At 44.3% G+C, this 16,967-nt stretch overlaps 1 protein-coding gene across 5 annotated transcripts in view; it reads left to right on the plus strand.

Annotated features, from left to right (window-relative positions):
* Positions 1-16,967, plus strand: part of pla2g7 (phospholipase A2, group VII (platelet-activating factor acetylhydrolase, plasma)) — a 161,194-nt gene that overhangs the window by 74,425 nt on the left and 69,802 nt on the right. For all 5 annotated transcript variants that reach the window (XM_068022999.1, XM_068023027.1, XM_068022989.1 and 2 more), the window contains exon 5: positions 11,595-11,663. In XM_068022999.1, the coding sequence (XP_067879100.1) occupies positions 11,595-11,663 (69 nt within the window). The remainder of the gene's footprint in view (positions 1-11,594; positions 11,664-16,967) is intronic.

Consider the following 16,967-nt stretch of genomic DNA (forward strand, 5'->3'; position numbering starts at 1 on the left):
ATTGACAGATTTCTAAATACCAATGACATTAAGGGATATGGGGATAGTGTGGGGGAAAGGTATTGAAGTGGATGATCAGCAATGATCGTATTGAATGGCAGAGCAGGCTCAATGGGCTGAATATCCTACTCCTGCTCCTATGTTCCTCCCTTTCCCCACTCTAACCTATTTGTGTGTGTAAATCTCTGGTGTATGTGTGAGAGTGAAAGTTGTCACTTTGTTATTTTTATAAGTTTGGTTTAGGTACAATAAAGTTCACCTCTTTCTTTGTTAACTCAAGAAAATCTGTAAGATTGGTTCTTGTTATGATCATAGCAAGTAAGTAATCAAGCACCTACTGAATTGGCCAGTACATCCACTTTCAGAAAGAATTAAATCTGTTTTGGTCTAACAAGGAGAGGGAAAAGAGGTAAGCCCTTTGACCCCTCCTCACTTGACCGTAATACAATGGAGAGCCTGACTGAATATAGAAGGTTCAAAGAGGAAGTGGAAAAGCAACTAAGAGAAGCAGAGAGAGCCCATCTGCCCTGTCCCATCTGCCCCAGAACTGCTCCCAATGTCCAAGGAATCTAAAGCCCTCCCTCCTGCACCATTTCTCCAGCCACACATTCATCTGCTCTTTCCTCTTATTTCTATACTCACTTGCTTATGGTGCCAGGAGTAATCCGGACATTATGACCCTCAAGGTCCTGCTTGCTAGTTTCCTTCCTAGCTTCCTAAACTCTGCCTGCAGGACCTCATCCCTCTTTCTACCTATGTCGTTGGTACTGATGTGGACCACGACCTCTGTCTGTTCACACTTCCCCACCCCCTGTTCAGGGCGCTCAGTGACATCCTTGACCCTGGCACCAGGGGGGCAACATACCATCCTGGATTCATGTGTGCAGCTGCAGAAATGCCTGTCTGTTCCCTCAACTATCGAATCCCCTACCTCTGTTGCCTTTCCAGTCTTCCTCCTGTCCTCATGTACAGCGGAGCCAGACATGGTGCCGTGAACTTGGCTCTGGCTGCATTTCCAGATGAACCATCACTGTCTCACTGGTATTCAGAATTGGGTACTGGTTGGAGAGTGAGATGCACTCGGGACTCCTGCAGTACTTGCCTGGTCCTTCTTGACTGCCTGGTGGTCACCCATTCCCTCTCTGCCTGCATACTCTTAAGCTGTGGGTGACCACATCGATAAATGCACTATCCACAAAGCTCAAGCTGCTGCAGCTGATGACATTTCCTGCACATGTGGGTATCAAGGATATGAGAAGCTTCCTGGAGTTCCCACAAGGAACAGGATGCGTACTCCATGGGTCTGAGCTGCCCTGTCATGCCTCTATTTATTAGACTCTTAAACTTATTACTTGAATACAGACTCACCAGCCACTCCCCAATCAGCTGCTTCTCCTGTGTTGACCTTGCTTTATTTTGTAGGGAGGTTAACTAAGATGTTTTTACTTAACTCTTATCTAAAAACCCTAGATTATAGTTTACTGAAAAATTCAGACTTCTTTAGTTTTACTATCCCCTGTTATTTAATTTGAACTTTACTCCTTTGTTCTGATTAAATAACTGAGGACTGATTTTAATTAAATAAATTATAAAATTGGCTTTAGTTTTTATACTAATGAATCAATCAAGTCTTACTTTAGAGTTGATTAATTTAGATTGAATTAAAAGCTTTCTGGTATACTCACCTAGGTCTGCTCTCTGTTGATTGTGATGTCACTGACTTGACGTTTCAATTTTTTTTTCTCACCTGTTTGATTTGTCTCCTGCTCCTTTATCTCCGATCTTCTGGTGCTTTTTGAATCTCTGCTTTGCTCCCACTCCTTTCTATTTGGTCTCTGATCTCTTGGTGTGCTTTTTGGAAGAAAGAATGCTGTCCCTGTCTCTGTTCTGGCTCACTTGTGATTTGCGAGTTACCAGGTGAAAACCAAAGTGTGTGTATCTGAGCTGGCATGATCTGCATTAATCCTGTGATGGTGCATCCTCAGAGTGAGTGACCTCCTCCTGAGGAGTCTTCGTCGTCCTCCTGCTCCACATCCTGCTGGACGCTTCAAAGCCCATTGGAAGATTAAAGATGTAAATTAGAGCTGACAAAGTAAGAATATTTTGTGATTTATTATGCATGATCATATTTCATTGACTGGGAACATCAAATCAGCATGAGTGAGTGCTGTATGCCATGTGGCTGTTTGACATTTATGTCTGTCATCAGGTACTGGGAGGCCCCCATTTCCAACAGCCAAGCATGCTGAGACTCTGCTGTTGTCCAGTGCTTCCTCCTGTGCAACTGTCAGTTGTGAGATGGCCAGCTCTGATTCTCTGCCTCTCCCTCGTGTCCTGTGCTCTCTTCTCCTGAAAGGAGGAAAAGAAGAGAGCTATGAGTGGTATGTGTTAAACAGATGGATGGAGAGCATTTGTTCAGGATGATTGAGGGAGAGGCATGACATTGCACAAAGATGAGGGCATGTGCGAATGGTGGATGGACAGATAGGGTTGTGAGGAAGTGAATAGGCAGAGAACGATGGGTGTACTTCCAAGGTAAGTTGGTGTGAGGAGTAAGCTTGAGAAGGGAGAATTGAAGGGGTTGGTGTGATGCACACATCAGGATGTAGGGGATTGTATCACTGTTACTCATGTTTTCTGCCCTGCTTAGATCATTAAACCACCTTTGACCTTGAATCCAGGAGTGTGATGCATACTCTTGTTACTGACCTCCACTACCTCCAGCCACGCCGCCTTAGTTTCACTCGCAGGCTTCTTCCTCTTGTCAGCAGGGAGCAGTATCTACCTGAAGGCCCTAACGGACCCCAGCATTGTATCCAGGGAGGCTTCACTAAAACAAAGCGCAACCTTTGAGCGTGTGCATTTCATTTTGTCTCTTAGATTCTGGAGTTGGGAGCAGAACACATCAAATTTCATGTTTGCAATGTCCTTTTTGAATACTAGAATTGAAATCAACATCATCATGCCCACTCAAGCTAATTGATCAGGAAACTGGGAAATGCAGTGGCTGGGTTAAAAAGCCATTGACAGACATACTGCACTTACAGACTTTCTGTGCACTACTAGACCCCTTCCCCACCACTCCCAGCATGTCATGAAGTTAGAATCTAGCCCTCAGTTTCCCGATGCTAATTTTATTCCCTAATTTTATATTGCCTGCCCAGCAATTAAACCATAAGTCAACTGTCTTATGTATTTGTGGGCTGCTGACTGAAATTCTGCAAATGCCTCTAGCAGAGCCAGTGGTAAAGGAGTTGAGGGTGGTGGTGACTTTGATAGCCACTGGTAAAGGGTGGCCAGTAGGTCTTGCTCCAGCAAGCTATAAATTCTGCAACCACTTGACACGACACTGAACCTCTTGAGACAACGTCCTTCAGACTTGTTGAGGAAGCTTCTCCTTTGCCTGTACACCCTATGTTGTGGATATAGCCCCTGTGAGCTGCACCTCTCTGCTCATCCCCTCCTGTGGAGTGGCAGGTCTCTGAGGAGCAAGCAGCTGCTCCTTCTGCAGGTACTCTTCCTGCTGGTCATCTGTGGTCTGAAGTAAAACGGCATATGCTTATCTGAGAGATCACGGATTCAAAATGGAGAACAGACATACAAACCTTCAAATTTGTAAAAGTAACCTCTTGACACAAGTGTTGTGAACATAAAGCCTTTCACACAATTGGGCAAGAAATCAGCTGTGAAGTTTCACTACTTATTGGCATCTATCCCTGTCATGTCTTCATCCTCTCAATTGCCACTGTGGTCTCACCTTGCTTTCACTGGTATGTTCTAGGATGTCTGGGAAACACATGGACCCAAAGTTAAATTCCAAAAGCCATGTTAATATTGTTCTAATTAAGCAATTAATATATTAAAATTGACAACCTGCCTCTTCTGAAGGCGTTGCTCGCACTCAATCTGGCGCATACAATTATATGAGGAAATTGGAGAGTTGGAGCCTGCTTTCCAATGCACTGTTAATTTCCGCGCTTTTAACCTCCTGCTCGGCCTGTAAGTTAAAATTCACCCTTAATGTCGAGACTACATGGAGACGTAATCAAAAGAGCAAATAGATTGAAATATGTAATCCTAACAGAAGTTATGTTGAGTCTTTTAAAGAACTGATCAGACCTCTCTTGGAATACTATATATAAATCTGATCACCACATTTCAAATGGGTATACTTTAATTGAAAAGGATGAAGAGAAAAGCATCATGAATGATTCCAAATGTAAGGACCTGAGCCCTGTGTAGAATTACAGAAGCTTAAACTCTGCGTCTTGAGAGAAGATTGTTAAGAGGCGATCATATTGAGGCATGTAAAGTACTAAATGTTATCGATAAGATTACTCAGAGTATTACTTTAGGGTCAGTGAGGCTGGCAGGACAAAAGGAAATAGTTACATTTGCAGAAGTAAACTTAAGACAATTTCGAAAAATTTGTCAACGGAATTCAAGATCAGTTGACTATTTCACTGAGTGAGCTGAACTATTGGAGGGATGAGCTTTCATTGGATGAATAGTCTTTCTCATTGTTCATTTTTTGTTGTGTTCCTGTCTTTTTTTTTAAATTAATTCATGGGATATGTGGGGCACCAGCCGTAGGTCTAGATCTTAAATAATAAAAATGTTAAATACAGCTTTTTCTTTTACAATTTTCTTATTTTCTTAATGTACTTTGCCAATTTTTTCTTTCCTTTTGAAGATATGTGGATGACACCAAATTGAGGGCAATAGTCAATACTGAGGACTGTAACAAGTTACAGGAGGCCTTAATAAACTTGCAGAGTGGGCAAACAACTGGCCAATGAAGTGCAGCACAGATAAATGTGAGTCAGTATATTTTGGTAGGAAGAATAGGGAGGTTGCTTATTACTTGGAAGGTGCGAGTCTGGGTGGGGTAGAGGAACAAAGGGATCTCTGTACTAATACACCATTCACTAAAAGTTGTGCCACAGGTTAGCAAGGCCATTTTAAAAAAAAAACAGTAAACCTAGCACTAGGGTTTATTTCCAGAGGGATAGAATCGAAAACCTGTATCAAACCTTGGTTAGACCACACAAGAGTACTGTGTGTAGTTCTGGTTGCCATATTATAAAAAGGATATAGAGACACTGGAGAGTGTGCAGAGGAGATTTGCAAGGATGATGCCTGAAATGCAAGGGTATAAATCTCAGGAAAAGTTGAACAGGCTAGGTCTTTTTCCTCTTGAAAGGTCTTTAAAATTACGAAAGGTTTTGATAGAGTGGATACAAAGACAATGTTTTCAATTTGTGGGAAAGAGCAAAACTAGAGGCCATCAATGTAAGATAGTCACCAAGAAATCCAATAGAGAATTCAGAAGAAACCTCTTTACCCAAAGAGTGTGTGGAACTTGCAACCACAGGGAGTGGTTGAAGTGAACAGTGTAGATGCATTTAAGGGGAGGCTAAACAAGCATTGGAGGGAGTAGGTAATAGAGGGTTATGCTGATAGATTTAGATGAGGAAAGATGGAGGAGGCTCAGGAGGAGCATAAACTCTGGCATGAACTTGTTGGGCTGAATAGCCTGTTTCTGTGTCATGTACACTAATTATAAAACAGAATCATAGCATCATTACAGCACAGAAGGCCATTCGGCCCATCATGTCCATGCTGACCCTCCTAAGCAGCAGTTCACATACTGCCACTCCCCCGCCCTCTCCCCACATCCCTGCACATTCCTCCTCTTCAGATATTTAAAATATTTAGAAAATGTAGAAACATTTATGGCACAGAAGGAGCCACTCTGCCCATCATTCTGCACCTATCAAGAAACGAACCACCCAGCCTAATCCTATATTTCAGCACTTGGTCCATATCCCTGAAGGTTACAGGACTTCAGGTGTATATCTAGACACCTTTTAAATGAGTTAAGGGTTTCTGCCTCTATTACCCTTCCAGGCAGTGAGTTGCAGACCCCTACCAACCTCTGGGTGAAAATATTTTTCCTCATCTCCCCTCTAATCCTTCTACCAATCGCTTTAAAGCTATGTCCCCGAGTCACTGACCCCTTTGCTATGGGAAATAGGTCCTTCCCATCCACTCTGTCAAGGCCCCTCATAAACTTGTACATTTCAATCAAATCTCCCTTTAGCCGCCTCTGTTCCAAGGAAAACAACCCCAGCCTATCCAATCTTTCCTAATAGCTACAATTTTCCAGACCTGGCAACATCCTCGGAAATCTCCTCTGTACTCTCTCTACTGCAATAACATCCTTTCTCTAATGAGGCGACCAGAACAGCCCACAGTACTCAAGTTGTGGCCTAATTAGTGTTTTTTTATATAGCTCCAGCATAATCTCCTTGATCTTATATTCTTGGCCATGGGTAATAAAGGAAAGTATTCCATATGCTTCCTTCAACACTTTATCAGCCTGTCTTGCTACTTTCAGGGATCTGTGGACATTCACTCCAAGGTCCCTCACTTCCTCTACATCTCTCTATATCCTCTCATTTATTGTGTAATCCTTTGCCTTGTTTGACCTCCCCAAATGCATCACCTCACACTTCTCCAGGTTGAATCCCATTAACCACTTTTCTGCCCACCTGACCCGTCCATTGATATCTTCCAGCAGTCTACTGCTTCCCTCTTCACTATCAACCACATGGCCAATTTTTGTGTTGTCTGCAAACTACTTGAACTTGTCTCCTACATTTAAGTCCAAATCATTAATATATAACACAAAAAGTAGGGTAACCAGTATGAGCCCTGCGGAGCACCACTGAAAACAGCCCTCCAGCCGCAAAAACACCCGTCAGCCATTACCCTTTGTTTCCTGCCACTGAGCCAATTTTGTATCCAGCTTGCTACATTCCCCTGGATCCCATAGGCTTTTTGTAAACCAGTGTGCCGTGTGGGACCTTGTCAAAAGCCTTGCCAAAATCCATGTAGACCACATCAACTGTACTACCCTCATCAATCCTCCTTGTTACCTCCTCAAAAAATTCAATCAAGTTGGTCAGACATGATCTTCCCTTAACAAATCCATGCTGACAACCCTTGATTACTCTGTGCCTTTCTAAGTGACAGTTTATCCTGTGTCTCAGAATTGATTCCAACAATTTGACCATGACTGAGGTGAGACTGACTGGCCACTAGTTATTCGGTCTATCCCTCGCTCCCCTTTTAAACAAAGATACAACGTTAGCAGTCCTCCAATCCTTCGGCACCACACCTGTATCCTGTGAGGATTGAAAAATGATGGTGAGAGCATCCGCTATTTCTTTCCTGGCTTCATCTGGCCCTGGTAATTTATCTACTTTTAAGGATGCTAATCCCATTCATACTTACTCTCTCCCTATGTTGATCACATCCAATATTTCACACTGCTCCTCTTCCTTAACTGCAACGTCTGCATCGTCCCCCTCTCTTGTGAGGACAGGTGCAAAGTATTCATTAAGAACCATACCCACATCTTCTGCCTCTATACGTAGGTTACCCTTTGGTCTTTTGTGGGCCCTACTCTTTCCTTAGTTACCCTCTTACTCTTAAGGTAGTGATAAAACGTCTTTGGGTTCTCCTTGATTTTACTTGCTAATATTCTTTCATGCCCTCTCTTTGCTTTCCTAATTTCCTTTTTGATTTTACCCCTGCACTTTCTATACTCCTCTTGGCTTCCTGCAGTATTGAGTTCTTGGTGTCTGGCGTAAGGTTTCCTTTTCTGCCTTATCATACTCTGTAAGCTCCTTGGCATCCATGGGGCTCCAGATTTGGCCATCCCATCCTTTCTGTTTGTGGGAACATGTTTACTCTGAACCCCTTGAATCTCCCCTTTGAATGTCCCTCACTGCTCCAGCAGTGAACTACCTTCAAGTAGTTGCTTCCAGTCCACTTTTGCTAAATCACTCCTCAGCTCAGTAAAATTGGCCTTGCTGCACCTGAGAACTCTAACTCCTGTTATTTCTTTGTCCTTTTCTATAATTGTTAAAACTGACTGTATTATGATCATCACCCCCAAAATGTTCTCCCACTGCCACTCCTTCCACCTGCTCAGCTTCATTTCTTAAAACTAAATCCAGAACCGTACCCTCTTATTGGACTTGCTACATACTGGCCAAAGATGTTCCCCTGAATGCACTTCAAGAATTCGGTTCCCTCTATTCCTTTCACACTAAAACTATCCCAATTCATAATTGAGGTAGTTAAAATCCCCTACTATTACTGCCCTGATGTTTTTGCATTTCTCAGAGATTTGCCTATATATTTGCTCTTCTATCTCCCTCTGACTGTTTGGGGGTCTATAGTACACTCCCAGTAGCGTGCCAGCTAGAGGCCTGCTACCTGACCCGAACTCGACTGGACCCGACGACATGCGTCAGGTTCAGGTCGGGCCGGGCCCATCTTCAGGGTTCAACTTTCAGGCTCGGGTCGGGTTGGGCTGGACACACACGGTAAGTGCTCTGCTGCTAAGTATTGAAATTACAAAACTTACCAGAGCTGGGAGTCCGGGACGAAACTGAGTCTGCGCAGTGAGCGAGTAACGTCATCACGCTTGCACTGCAGCTTCTTGCAGGTTTGGTGTCAGGAAGGTAAGTACACGGATGGTCAGGGTGGGTTTGGGTCGGGTCAGGCCCGGGGCTAAATCGGAGGGACTCTGGCCAGGTCAGGCCCGGGTCCGCTGTGGTTCGGTCGGGTTTGGGTTGGGTTCCTTTTTCCCGACCTGAGCTGGCCTCTAGTGCCAGGCCCCTTTTCGTTCCTTAGCTCAATCCATATGGCCTCATTTGATCCTTCTAACATATCATCCCTCTTCACAGCTGCAATTGTTTCTTCGACCAAAATTGCCACCTCACCTTTTTTATCCTCCTCTCTATCTCAACTGAAAACCCTGTAACCAGGAATGTTGAGCTGCCATTCCTGTCCCTCTTTAAGCCATGTTTCTGTAATAGCTATGATATCATACTCCCAAGTTTCTGTCTGTGCCTTCAGCTTGCTTTATTTGTTATACTCCTGGCATTGAAATATATACCCTCGAGCACTGCCAAACTCTTCATTATTTTCTGACCTTTGTTTCCTCTCTCTTACAGACTCATTCACTAATTTTCTGCCTTCCATTTCCATTTCTGATTTTGCCTCATCTGAGTCCACCCTCGGGTTCCCATCCCCTGCCATACTAATTTAAACCCTGCCCAACAGCACTAGAAAACCTCTCCACAAGGATATTTGTCCTGGCCTTCATGTGGTACAAGCCAGATGGTTTGCACAAATTCCACCTCCCCCAGAACTGGTCCCAATGCCCCAGGAATCTAAAGCCCTCCCTCCTGCACCATCGCTCCAGCCATGCATTCATCTGATCTATCCTATCCTATATCTATGCTCACTACCGCATGGCACTGGGAGTAGTCTGCAGATTACTAGCTTTAAGGTTCTGCTTTTTAATGTCTTTCCTAACTCTTTAAATTCTGTCCGCAGGACCTCATCCCTTTTTCTGCCTAGGTCACTGGTACCGATGTGGACCACGACTCTGGCTGTTCACTTTCCCCCTCCAGAATGTTCTGCAGCCACTCAGTGACATCCATGACCCTGGCACCAGGGAGGCAACATACTATCCTGGATTCACGCCTGTGGCCGCAAGAACACCTGTCTGCTCCCCTAACTATAGAATACCTTATCACTATTGCTCTACCAGTCTTCCTTGTACCCCCCTCTCCACCCTCCCTTTACAGCTGAGCCATCCATGGTACTATGAACCTGGCGCTGGCTGCACCCTCCAGATGAACCATCACCCTCATCAGTATTCAGAACTTAATACTGGTCGAAGAGTGGGATGCACTCAGGGGAGTCCTGCACTATATGCTTGATCCTTTTTGATTGTCTGGTGGTCACCCATTTTCTGTCTCCCTGTGTACCCTTAAGCTGTGGGGTGACCACATCTATAAACCTGCAATCCACATAGCTCTCAACCTCACAGATGCTCTGCAGTAATACCTGCTGCTGCTGAAGTTCTGAAATCCAGAGCTCGGGCAGCTGCAATTGATGACACTTCTTGCACAAATGGTTATCGAGGACACAGGAAGCATCCTGGAGTTCCCAATTGGCACAGGACATGCACTTTCGAAGTTGGAGGAGCCGTGCCATTACTTTATTTATTAACTAATAACCTTGTTATTGCTAATAAAACTTACTACTGGTAATAAATTTTACCAATGCTAATAAAGCTTTGCCAATAATAAACCTTACTACTATTAAACCTTACTAATACTGATAAATGCTACTAATACTTAATACACTTTATGTAAAAATACAAGATAAGACTCAGCAACTATTCACTTGCATATGTAATATGCGTAACCCTGTATATTTTTGCTGGGTTACAGTTCCACAAGTGCTGCGAGTACTTTGGTACTTTGTCAAGTGGTTGTTATTAATGTGTATATTTGATGACTTTAAGCAAACTATTTAGCCATGGGAACCCAATCCATTTCTGTCATTACCTGACATCCATACACGTGCATTCCAGCAGGTGTCGGTGAACAGCAATCAGGGTGGGAGAGCTCCAGGCTCATTTTTCTCCCGCTTAGCCGAGTGCACTGTGGCCAATTGTAGCACCTCCACTCCCACCCTAGGTGAGTTCAGCTAATGTGACAGAGTCTAGCCATTAAATCTGGAATTTTTCTGGTGTATATGTTGGGGAAACAAAATTCAAGGCCAAAATAAAGAATTCTGGTAGATGATGGAAGGAAGGTTTGCGAGCCAGAGTACAGGTAGTAGTGAGAAACTCTCCCTGTCCCTCACCAGCCTTTTTCATATTACTGCTGTCACTTGTGTTCTGCAACTAAAATTTTTAATTAAAGACCTGCTGCTAGAACGCTGCCAATGTTGCTGTGTAACTGACAAATAGGAGGTGTGCACATGCAGCCCTTGGTGACTGGCCCGCTTCATTTTACAGTTCACCTTTCCTACCGATGTGCATCTCCACATTTATTTACATGACCAAGATTATTGCCGTGTGTGGGGATTCTATGACCCCGTCATACTGAATACTCGTTGACACTGTTTTATTCACAAGGATGGCAAGCCATTACAGTCTGGGTATTGTAAGGAGAATTATTTTAGCCGGCAGTCATCTGATCCTGTCCTTATCCAATGTCTGTGCATGCACATTGTACCAGAAAAGAGTCTGTGTAACCCGATTGTGGGAAATTCTGGATTTTGCAAAAACCTGTTTTATAAATTGGGAGGAATGCTGAAACAGACCAAGAATTGTATCTTGATTTAACAGCCATCGTGCTGTGGGATTTGTTGAATGAACTAGAATTATTCTACTTCAAAGTAAATCATTATATCTGAAGCATTTTGTGATGCTTCTTGAAGCATAACAAGTTGCTATATACATTTTGGATGCCTAGTCCATATGCCGGTGTTTTCTATTTTTAAAAAAACATGCTCCCCCCCCCCCCCCCCCCAATGCTACTTCTGCTGAAGCCCAACTGCGAGACTACCAGTTGGTCTAACCTCAGTGCTGGACCGAGTGTTATTACAGAAATCGTTGGGTGAGAGATCTCAGGAGAACAGGTAAGTTCGTTACTGAGATGTTAAATTCTTCAAGTTTCATTTCAGAATTTGAGCTACATTTCTTCTGTTTGTAGGACTCTGTATTCAGCTATATGCATTGAAGTGGCTTCGCAGGGATTTGTAGTCGCTGCTGTGGAACACAGGTAAGAAATAAAATTTGAATTCCAAGTAAACAAAAGCCTTTGCTCGTAAATAACATCTGAATCATTCATCTTAACTATAGACTGGAAATATTGCTAGGAAACACATGCACAAAAGCATAGAATGTTCAGCCTGAGGGATTTTGTTCAGTTAATCTAAACAACTCAGCATGAATGGATTCAAGTCACAGCACTGATTAATTGTATAAATTGGCAAGCAAATTGGACCAAGAGTTTGCCAGATTTTTTAGCTGGGAAATCACCACAAAAGAGGAAGCAGTGGCGTAGTGGCATTGTCACTGGACTAGTAAACCAGAGACCCAGGGCATTGCTCTGGGGACATGGGTTCAAATCCCACTACGGCAGAAGGTGGAATCTGACTTCAATTAATAAATCTGGAATTAAAAAGTAGTCTAATGGCCATGAAACAATTGTTGATTGTCAAAAGCCATCTGGTTCACTAATGTCTTTCCTTAGTCTTCCTTAGGGAAGGAAATCTGCTGTCCTTACCTGGTCTGGCCTACATGTGACTCCAGACCCATAGCAATGTGATTGACTCTTAAATGCCCTCTGAAATGGCCTAGCAAGCCACTCAGTTGTATCAAACCGCTATCAGGTCGATAAGGAATGAAACTGGATGGACCACGCGGCATCAACCCCGGCACCAGAAACGGCAATTTCAGCACTGTCGACAGCAGAGCGGGCAGCACAGTGATATACAGTGGGAAGGGAGTTTCCCTGGGAGTCCTCAACATCGACTTTGGACCCTATGAAGCCTCATGGCATCAGATCAAACATGGGCAAGGAAGCCTCCAGCTGATTACCACCTACCACCCATCCCCTCAGCTGATGAACCGGTACTCCTCTATGTTGAACAACACTTGGGGGAAGCACTGAGGGTGGCAAGGACACAGAATGTACTCTGGGTGGGGGACTTCAATTTCCAAAGATATGCCTGATGCGGCTCCTGGCATGCCTTCCTACACTTTTCATTGAGTAGCACCACTACTGACCGAGCTGGCCAAGTCCTAAAGGACTAAGGAAAGACTGGGTCCAACTGGTTGAGCGAACCAACAGGAGGGAAAAACATACTTGACCTCGTCCTCGCCAATCTGCCTGCTGCAGATGCATCTGTCCGTGACAGTATTAGTAGGAGTGACAACTGCACAATCATGGTGGAGACAAAGTCCCGTCTTCACATTGAAGATACCCTTCATCGTGTTGTGTGGCACTATTACCGTGCTTAATGGTTCAGATTTCGAACAAATCTAGCAAGGCAAAACTGGGCATCCATGAGATGCTGTGGGCCATCAGCAGCAGCAGAATTGTACTCAACCACAATCTGGAACCTCATAACTCAGCACATCCTTCACTTTACCATTAACATCAAGCTGGGGGATCAACCCTGGTTCAATAAATGAAGAGTGCAGGAAGGCATGCCAGGAGCAGCACCAGGCATATCTCAAAATGAGGGGTCAACCCGGTGAAGCTGCAACCCAGGACTATTTGTGAGCCAAGCAGCATGTGATAGAGCTAAGCGATCCCACAAGCAACGGTTCAGATCTAAGCTCTGCAGTCTTGCCACATCCAGTCGTGAATGGCGGTGGACAATTAAACAACTAACTGGCTCCACAAATATCCCCATCTTCAATGATGGGGGAGCCCAGCACATCAATGCAAAAGACGAGGCTGAATCATGTGCAGCAATCTTCAGCCAGAAGTGCCGAGTGGATAATCCAAGTCGGTTTCCTCCTGAAATCCACAGCATCAGAGATGCCAGTCTTTCGCCAATTCGATTCACGTGATATCAAGAAATGACTGAAGGCACTGGCTGATGCAAAGGCTATGGGTCCTGACAACATTCTAGCAATAGTACTGAAGACCTGTGCTCCAGAACTTGCCGTGCCCTTAGCCAAGCTGTTCCAGTACAGCTAGAACACTAGCATCTACCTGGAAATGTGGCCCCCACTTGCCAAGACTGAGGCACACATTACTTCGCCACATGAACATTAAAACTTAAAACTGTGGCTGGGAAGAAAAGATGGCCTATCACAAGGAATTGCCAAGCCCCTGACTGGAAAGACATTTGCATGCCGGCAGACAGTGTTGAAACAAAGGACCCAATCCCTGCTTCTCCAGTACACACAAGTCCTGGTCAGTTTAGTCACATGACTAACTGGCTGTTTGAATTTTGAACTTGCTGAGAGAAAGAAACTCGGAAAGCTGTTTGCTGCTGGACTGATAACACCCCTCTCCTGTCTGCTCCCATCTCTTTCTCACGGAACAGAAAACCCATTGAAGACACATGAACCCGAACAGAGAAAAGTCTCCTACGTGAACGAGGTTTAAGAAGAATACTGGGCCCCAACGAAAATAAGAGCTGTCTATAATCAAAGACTCTACAACGAGCTGGAAACACAGAAAAAGTAACAGGAAACCCCCTTCAGAGACTTCCTCAAACCTCTCTAATTTATTTGTCTTCTCTTTTCTGTCCCTATTTGCAAGTGTGTATCCCGTGTGCATGCTAGTGTGGGCGTGTCATATATCCGTAGGCATTAACTGAATTAGAGTTTAAGTTTAATAAATGTCACTCTTTGTTCTTAAACCTAAGAAAACCTGGTGTGCTCATTTCTTTGCCTTATAATTGGAAAGTGGTGAACAAGGATTCACCAAGGGGGAGCTCAAAACAGTGTGTTTAAAAATTAAACCCTGTTACAATAAGACCAGGTGAAGGCTGAAAAGTCCCCAGACACCTTTCTCACCTGGTCATAACAATTTTTATATTTCTAGCTAGCTTTCTCTCGTACTATAATTTTTTCCTTCCTTATCAATATTTTAGTCATTCTTTGCTGTTCTTTATATTCTGTCCAATCGTCTGACCTGTCGCCCATCTTTGCGCAATTATATGCTTTTTTCTTTAAGTTTGTTTTTTTTTTAGTTAACTATGGATAATGGATCCTGCCCTTCAGAATTTTTCTTTCTTGTTGGAATGTATCTATTCTGTGTATTCTGAAATATCCCCTTAAATGTCTGCCACTGCATCTCTATTGACCTATCCCTTAACCTAATTTGCCAATTCACTTTAGCTTGCTCTGCTTTCATGCCCTCATAGTTGCCCCTATTTAAATCTTAATATACTAGTCTTAGACCAATTCTTCTCTCCCTCAAACTGAATTTAAAATTTAATCATATGATTGCTGCCACTTGGGGTGCCTTCACTTTGAAGTCATCAATTAATCCTATCTCGTTGCATAATATTACCTTTCAGGTTCTGCTTCTTAATTTGATGCCTAGCTCTTCATACTGATTCTGCAGAACTTCCTTCCTTGCCCTGCCTATGTCATTGGTACCTGCATGGACCATGGCAATTGGATCCTCTCCAGCCCTGAGCAGATGTCCCAAACTCTGGCAGGCAACATAGCCTTCTGGACTCTCGCTCTTTGCTGCAGAGAACAATGTCAATCCCCCTCACTATACTGTCCCCTACTACCACTACATTCCTTTTTGTTCTCGCCACTTGAATGGCTTCCTGTACCACGGTACCATGGTCAGGTTGCTCATCCACTCTGCAGCCCTCACTCTCATCCAAACAAACTGAAAGAACCTCACACCTGTTGGACAATCGCAAAGGCTGAGACTCCTGCCCTCTGGGTCTCGTTACCTGCCTCAGCTAGAGCCACACTCTCTCGTCCCTGACCACTCACCAAATCAGAAGACCCTATCCTAAGGGGTGTGACCATCTCCTGGTACAAAGTGTCCAGATAACTTTCCTCCTCCCTGATGTGTCGCCGTGTCTGCAGCTCGGCCTCCATCTCAATGGCTCTGAGCCAAAGCTCCTCGAGCCACAAACGTTTACTGCAGCCATGTTTGCCCTGGATCACGCTGGCATCCAGGAGCTCCCACATGCTGCAGCTGTGACAAATCACCTGTCCTGCCATTCTTAATGTGTTTTAATTAACTACTTAATAATTTCATTCAATTATTTACTTTCCTTTTTTCTATTTTATTAACCTTACCACCAGTTCCTGTACTATTTTAAAACTTAGGAATAGAATAAACCATAACCAAGGGCGGCGCAGTGGTTAGCACTGCAGCCTCACAGCTCCAGCAACCCGGGTTCAATTCTGGGTACTGCCTGTGTGGAGTTTGCAAGTTCTCCCTGTGTCTGCGTGGGTTTTCTCTGGGTGCTCCGGTTTCCTCCCACAAGCCAAAAGACTTGCAGGTTGGTAGGTAAATTGGCCATTATAAATTGCCCCTAGTATAGGTAGGTGGTAGGGAAATATAGGAACAGGTGGGGATGTGGTAGGAATGTTGGATTAGTATAAATGGGTGGTTGATGGTCGGCACAGACTCGGTGGGCCGAAGGGCCTGTTTCAGTGCTGTATCTCTAAACTAAACTAAACACTTACCAGATACCAAACAGCTTGCTTCTGACCCGAACTCCCAGCACTCTGTTCAAGTTGCACTCGAAATCCTCTCCTTTCCCACTGATTCTCTCTGAATTTGAGTTTTTGGCGCACTTGTTAAATCCTTCCCTTTCCCACTGATTCTAAGTCACCAGGTTTTGACACGCTTTTTAAATCCTCTCCTGTCCCGCTGCTTGTCTCCCTCTTGCTGCCTCTGTGCAGCTTTTACCCCCCTGCTGGTCCCACTTTTTCCCGCCACTCGCCGACTCCTGTTTAAGGAGTTGGATGAGGTGTCGATCAAGTGGGCTGCTTTGGTCTGCATGATGTTGAGCTTCTTTGTGTTGTTGGAGCCGCACTCATACAGTCAAATGGAGAGTATTCCATTACTGCATTCCCTCCACTCCCTCTTCCTTGTCCACCTTCTCCCTCTGCAGTCATCCACCATTCCACCCCCACACCTTGCCACACATTGTGCCTTTTCCTTTCCCTGGCATTCTCATCTTTCTCCTCCCTTTGGCATCTGTCTTTTTAACCACCTCTATAGGAGTCTATTAGCTAATGCACAGACTGGGCTCAGTTCTTGTTTTGCACGCTTTCAGTTCCAAATGCCCCTATTGCCACCTCTTTAAACTTTGCAGCTATTCCCTTTTGCACCTGATTTTGTTAGATTCTTATGACTCTAAAGTAGGCATGCCAGCTTTTTTTTCCCATTCTTTCACGGGATGTGGGTGTCACTGGCAAGACTAGCATTTGTTGACCATCCCTAATTGCCTTTGAACTGAGTGGCTTGCTAGGCCATTTCAGAGGGCAGTTAAGAGTCAACCACATTTCTGTGGGTCTGGAGTCACATGTAGAGTAGACAGTTAAGGAGGCAGATTTCCTTCCCTGTAGAACATTAGTG

This window comes from Heterodontus francisci, chromosome 3, assembly GCF_036365525.1.
Source record: "Heterodontus francisci isolate sHetFra1 chromosome 3, sHetFra1.hap1, whole genome shotgun sequence".
Classification (NCBI taxonomy): domain Eukaryota; kingdom Metazoa; phylum Chordata; class Chondrichthyes; order Heterodontiformes; family Heterodontidae; genus Heterodontus; species Heterodontus francisci.